The 6,137-nt window shown below is 44.6% G+C and overlaps 1 protein-coding gene across 1 annotated transcript; it reads left to right on the top strand.

Moving 5' to 3' along the window:
* The first annotated feature begins 2,409 nt into the window (after positions 1-2,409).
* Positions 2,410-4,895, top strand: LOC109883243 (stromal cell-derived factor 2-like). The gene is made up of 3 exons (XM_020475270.2): positions 2,410-2,666; positions 3,857-4,053; positions 4,222-4,895. The coding sequence occupies exons 1-3, from the start codon at positions 2,489-2,491 to the stop codon at positions 4,504-4,506; spliced, it is 660 nt and encodes a 219-aa protein (XP_020330859.1). The 5' UTR covers positions 2,410-2,488; the 3' UTR covers positions 4,507-4,895.
* Positions 4,896-6,137: the final 1,242 nt, after the last annotated feature.

Below are 6,137 nucleotides of genomic sequence, written 5' to 3'. Positions count from 1 at the left end.
GGCTATATACAGGGTGTACCAGTACCTAGTTAATGTTCAGGGGTACGAGGTAATAACATGGCTATATACAGGGAGTACCAGTACCTAGTTAATGTTCAGGGGTACGAGGTAATAACATGGCTATATACAGGGAGTACCAGTACCTAGTTAATGTTCAGGGGTACGAGGTAATAACATGGCTATATACAGGGAGTACCAGTACCTAGTTAATGTGCAGGGGTACGAGGTAATAACATGGCTATATACAGGGAGTACCAGTACCTAGTTAATGTGCAGGGGTACGAGGTAATAACATGGCTATATACAGGGTGTACCAGTACCTAGTTAATGTTCAGGGGTACGAGGTAATAACATGGCTATATACAGGGAGTACCCGTACCTAGTTAATGTTCAGGGGTACGAGGTAATAACATGGCTATATACAGGGTGTACCAGTACCTAGTTAATGTTCAGGGGTACGAGGTAATAACATGGCTATATACAGGGAGTACCCGTACCTAGTTAATGTTCAGGGGTACGAGGTAATAACATGGCTATATACAGGGAGTACCAGTACCTAGTTAATGTTCAGGGGTACGAGGTAATAACATGGCTATATACAGGGAGTACCAGTACCTAGTTAATGTGCAGGGGTACGAGGTAATAACATGGCTATATACAGGGTGTACCAGTACCTAGTTAATGTGCAGGGGTACGAGGTAATAACATGGCTATATACAGGGTGTACCAGTACCTAGTTAATGTTCAGGGGTACGAGGTAATAACATGGCTATATACAGGGAGTACCCGTACCTAGTTAATGTTCAGGGGTATGAGGTAATAACATGGCTATATACAGGGAGTACCAGTACCTAGTTAATGTTCAGGGGTACGAGGTAATAACATGGCTATATACAGGGAGTACCAGTACCTAGTTAATGTTCAGGGGTACGAGGTAATAACATGGCTATATACAGGGAGTACCAGTACCTAGTTAATGTGCAGGGGTACGAGGTAATAACATGGCTATATACAGGGAGTACCAGTACCTAGTTAATGTGCAGGGGTACGAGGTAATAACATGGCTATATACAGAGAGTACCAGTACCTAGTTAATGTGCAGGGGTACGAGGTAATAACATGGCTATATACAGAGAGTACCAGTACCTAGTTAATGTGCAGGGGTACGAGGTAATAACATGGCTATATACAGGGAGTACCAGTACCTAGTTAATGTGCAGGGGTACGAGGTAATAACATGGCTATATACACGGAGTACCAGTACCTAGTTAATGTGCAGGGGTACGAGGTATTAACATGGCTATATACAGGGAGTACCAGTACCTAGTTAATGTGCAGGGGTACGAGGTAATAACATGGCTATATACAGGGTGTACCAGTACCTAGTTAATGTTCAGGGGTACGAGGTAATAACATGGCTATATACAGGGAGTACCAGTACCTAGTTAATGTTCAGGGGTACGAGGTAATAACATGGCTATATACAGGGAGTACCAGTACCTAGTTAATGTTCAGGGGTACGAGGTAATAACATGGCTATATACAGGGAGTACCAGTACCTAGTTAATGTGCAGGGGTACGAGGTAATAACATGGCTATATACAGGGAGTACCAGTACCTAGTTAATGTGCAGGGGTACGAGGTAATAACATGGCTATATACAGAGAGTACCAGTACCTAGTTAATGTGCAGGGGTACGAGGTAATAACATGGCTATATACAGAGAGTACCAGTACCTAGTTAATGTGCAGGGGTACGAGGTAATAACATGGCTATATACAGGGAGTACCAGTACCTAGTTAATGTGCAGGGGTACGAGGTAATAACATGGCTATATACAGGGAGTACCAGTACCTAGTTAATGTGCAGGGGTACGAGGTAATAACATGGCTATATACAGGGAGTACCAGTACTGAGTCGATGCGCAGGGGTACGATATAATAACATGGCTATATACAGGGAGTACCAGTACCTAGTTAATGTGCAGGGGTACGAGGTAATTGAGGTAACTATGTACAGTACATATAGGTAGAAGTCTAGTGTGTGTGCACAGAGTCAGTGAAAGCAGCCTTGTTTAGCAGTCCCATGGCTTGGGGGTAAGAAGCTGTTCAGGGTCCTGTTGGTTCCAAACCTGGTGCACCGGTACCGCTTGCCGTTCGGTAGCAGAGAGAACCATCTATGGCTTGAGCGCTAGAGTCTTTAACAACATGACAATCGTGTGTTGTTTTCCTCTGACAAAAGGCAATATTGTGTTGTATCCTCAGTAGTTTTCTAACAAGCTTTTCATTTCCGCCTTCCAAAGGTATTATCAATATACGTGACGTCACAAGTACTTCAACCAATCACAGAACAGCGTGTGTTCTCCTTTACTTCCGTGTTCAGGGACTTGTCATGCTCTGATTGGTTTACATCCACATTAACGTTTGAAAGTGCCTGTCCTCGAGCTTCACATCCTCTAGCTCTCGGTTATGTCCGCATAGACACAAACATGGGATTCATTCACGCTCTCCGCGGCTTCATCAAATCCTTGTTGGTCGTTCTTTTGTGGTCCAAATGCCAGGCTCGGGAGTCCGAGTTCAACTATGTCACCTGCGGTTCACTTGTGAAATTGCTGAACACGAGACACAACGTTCGGCTGCACTCCCATGATGTCAAATACGGCTCAGGTAAGCCATCATCATAAACCTTCATCCCAAAATTCAGTTAGGCGATTGACCAAGAATCAATGTCGTTAAATCAGAATATTGGTGTGTTTCAATCAATGAACACATACATCAAGCCCAACCTATAGCAAGCAATAAACCGGTTGGTCCACATATCATAACTACAGGTCAAAAGGAGAGATTTAAGCTAAATCTATAAAGCGTTTAAATGAGTATATAATAACCATACACTCTGTTAGTCTATATGACTGCTATTTATGTGCAGTCGACCTAGATTAGTCGAGAATCGCTCTCGCTACGGTGTCTCAATCAAGTGGAACACAATCGAGGGGGAACACTGTTGCAACAATGGATCCTATCAATCTAACGTATAACATTTTTATAGCAACACAATAAGCAGGTGCTTACGTTCAAGTGTCGCTATTGGATATTTTTTTTTTTTTTACCACTGATCGAGACATAGAAGGTAGTAGGAGGTCTAGCCTAGTGTAGTTTACAGCTAAATGTAAGCTTCGCTGTTCATGCAAATCTTGCCATCCCCAGAGAGGTATCAGTTGCACCGGACACGGGTGTACTGTAGTCTAATACACAACAGAACCCAAAGGAGGAGGGATTTAACTGTAACACTGTACGCTATTACAGGTGTAGCCAGCCATTTCGTGTCATTGAGTGGAATTAAAACTGACCTCAATTATTCAAACCAAGTGCTACTTTTGTGTTCTTGAGGCTACACATTTAGGCTTTGAAACTCTACTTGACTGTTCCCTGAACAGGTAGGCTAGATGGCAGCTGTATACTATATGAACTGATACCTCTCTGGGGGGGGGGTGGTATAATTTGTGAAATTGTATAGCGGCAGAATAAGATACTGGGAAGGGCATGGGCTATTTCATTACGTTTTTCACTCCCAATGTTTATTCTGAAAAATGTCCTAACTCTGGTAGCCTATGGACAAACATTATGAGTAAGCTACGTGGTGAGTTGATGCCTTTTCGTCAGCTAGGGGAATTGGTCGTGCTACCTTTTGTATGCTGTTGTTTTGTTGGCAACCTTGTACTTTACAAAGTTTTTGTAACAGATTTCTGTTGGAACGTTCCACAAATTATATACCCACCACCTCTCTGGCCAGGAAGAGGGGAATGAAGACAAGATGGCGGTTGAGGTAAAGCTGTTGACTCCTTGTTAAACTGTAGGCAGTGGACAGCAGTCTGTGACGGGCGTGGAGAGTGCAGATGACGCCAACAGTTACTGGAGGATTCGGGGGAAGCCCAACGGGACCTGCCAACGCGGCTTGCCCATCAAGTGTGGGCAGGCCATCCGCATCACGCACATGACCACGGGACGTAACCTCCACACACACCACTTCAGCTCGCCGCTGTCCAACAACCAGGTAAGAGAGGCAGTGGGAATACACACACACACACACACACACACACCTAGGTGGCTGCTGTCAATAGTCAAGTAATACAACACACACGCTATTTTAGCTAGTCACCGTCCCGCAACCAGGTAACAAATACACACCACTAACCCTCAATGCTGTCCGTCAACCTTTTAGGAGGTGAGTGCGTTCGGCGAGAACGGCGAGGGGGATGACCTGGACGTGTGGAAGGTGCAGTGTGACGGCTCCATCTGGGAGCGGGACGAGGCGGTGCGCTTCAAGCACGTCGGCACCGACGCCTTCCTGACCGTGACGGGCGAGCAGTACGGCCACCCCATCCGCGGGCAGAGGGAGGTGCATGGCATGGGCACTGCCAACCAGAACAACTACTGGAAAGCTATGGAGGGTGTCTTCATTCAGCCCAGCCAGGAGCCGCTGAGACACAATCACGAAGAGTTCTGATGACGTCATCAGACATCACACAATGTCACACCTAGGTTACATCTGAAATGAACCCTATTCCCTATTACATAATATACACTGAGTGTACAAAACATTAATAATAACTTCCTAATATTGACTTGCAACCCCCCCCCCCCCCCCCCCACACCACCACCACACCTACTATCATACCCTGTTCATAGCCACTGAAATATTTTGTCTTGTCCGGTCACCCTCTGAATGGCACACTTAGGGGGTGTGGTTGTGAGATGTACATGAAGTCTATGGCTGCGATGAAAACATGTGGGTCGCGGCAGGTGTGATGTCATTGATGTTTGTTGAAATGTGTTTACTTTGTTTATGTATGGTTGTTTATTGTAAATAAATAAAAAAAGACTTGTACACACAGATACACAATCCATGTCTTAAACCTGTCTCCTCCCCTTCATCTCCACTGATTGGCGCAGCGGTCTAAGGCACTGTATCGTAGTGCTAGAGGCGTCACTACAGACCCTGGTTTAGATTCCAGGCTGTATCACAGCGGTCTAAGGCACTGTATCGTAGTGCTAGAGGCGTCACTACAGACCCTGGTTTAGATTCCAGGCTGTATCACAGCGGTCTAAGGCACTGTATCGTAGTGCTAGAGGCGTCACTACAGACCCTGGTTCAGATTCCAGGCTGTATCACATCCAGCCGTGATTGGAGATTGTCATAGGGAGGCGCACCATTGGCTCAGCGTCGTTAGGGTTTGGCCCGGCGTAGGCTCGTCATTGTAAATAAGAATTTGTTCTTCACTGACTTGCCTAGTTAAATAAAGTGGATTTAACAGGTGACATCAATAAGGGATCATATCTTTCACCTGGTCAGTCTGTCGTGGAAAGAGCAGGTGTTCCTAATGTTTTGTACACTCTGTTTACCCACATGGCTCTGATCATAAGTAGGGCACTAAATAGGGAATAGGGGGCCATTTCAGACACGTTCCCGCTGCAGGAGGACACTGACACATTCTCATTACCCAACCAGGACCAATGGGGATGATTACTGACTACTGGCTCACATTAGGAGCATTAGACAGATGAGAGAGATGAATGAGAATCAGTTGGATGTTTTGAATTTGATCACTTTGAACAAGATGGAAAGTGAAGAATTTGGCTATGATTAGTTTCAGAGAGAAATATTGATGTAATTCAGGTAGATGGTCATTCACCTGTGTACTCCTCAGCGACTGCACAGATCCTGATGCTAATATATATATTTTTTAAACATTCCCTTGATCACTTGCAACCAAGGTTCACCTCACTAGTTAGTAAAGAGAGTATCTATTGGTCAATGCCTTGGCTATGAAGAGCTCACATATAGACACCACAGTGTGCTGTTAAGGCCTTTCCCCTTGGACATGACTCACCTTATTACTCTTTTGTGCTTTTTGCTAGTGTTTTCTCTCACGTTTAGACTTTTTATGTTTATGTCAGGAAGGGATGTTTTATTTGTGTACGAGAAGATCGTATAAGATCAACTTTAACTCGTCCATTTGCAGTTGTGTGGATATTTTACACTGTAAATATACAGGTTCAACTCTTAAGGTATGAAAAGACACCTTAGTTTGGCTTATATGTAGCTGTGTCTGTTGCTCCTTCAATGATACATAAACA

Source organism: Oncorhynchus kisutch, linkage group LG8 (assembly GCF_002021735.2).
Source record: "Oncorhynchus kisutch isolate 150728-3 linkage group LG8, Okis_V2, whole genome shotgun sequence".
In the NCBI taxonomy this organism is placed as follows: domain Eukaryota; kingdom Metazoa; phylum Chordata; class Actinopteri; order Salmoniformes; family Salmonidae; genus Oncorhynchus; species Oncorhynchus kisutch.
The sequence above is the reverse complement of the archived record's forward strand: the minus strand, read 5'-3'. Positions and strand labels throughout refer to the sequence as shown.

Excerpts from the sequence above, each read along its gene's own strand:
- LOC109883243 (XM_020475270.2), top strand. The coding sequence starts at position 2,489 with ATGGGATTCATTCACGCTCTCCGCGGCTTCATCAAATCCTTGTTGGTC. Across the intron at positions 2,667-3,856 it reads TGATGTCAAATACGGCTCAG|GCAGTGGACAGCAGTCTGTG; the intron begins GTAAGCCATCAT and ends GTTAAACTGTAG. Across the intron at positions 4,054-4,221 it reads CGCCGCTGTCCAACAACCAG|GAGGTGAGTGCGTTCGGCGA; the intron begins GTAAGAGAGGCA and ends TCAACCTTTTAG.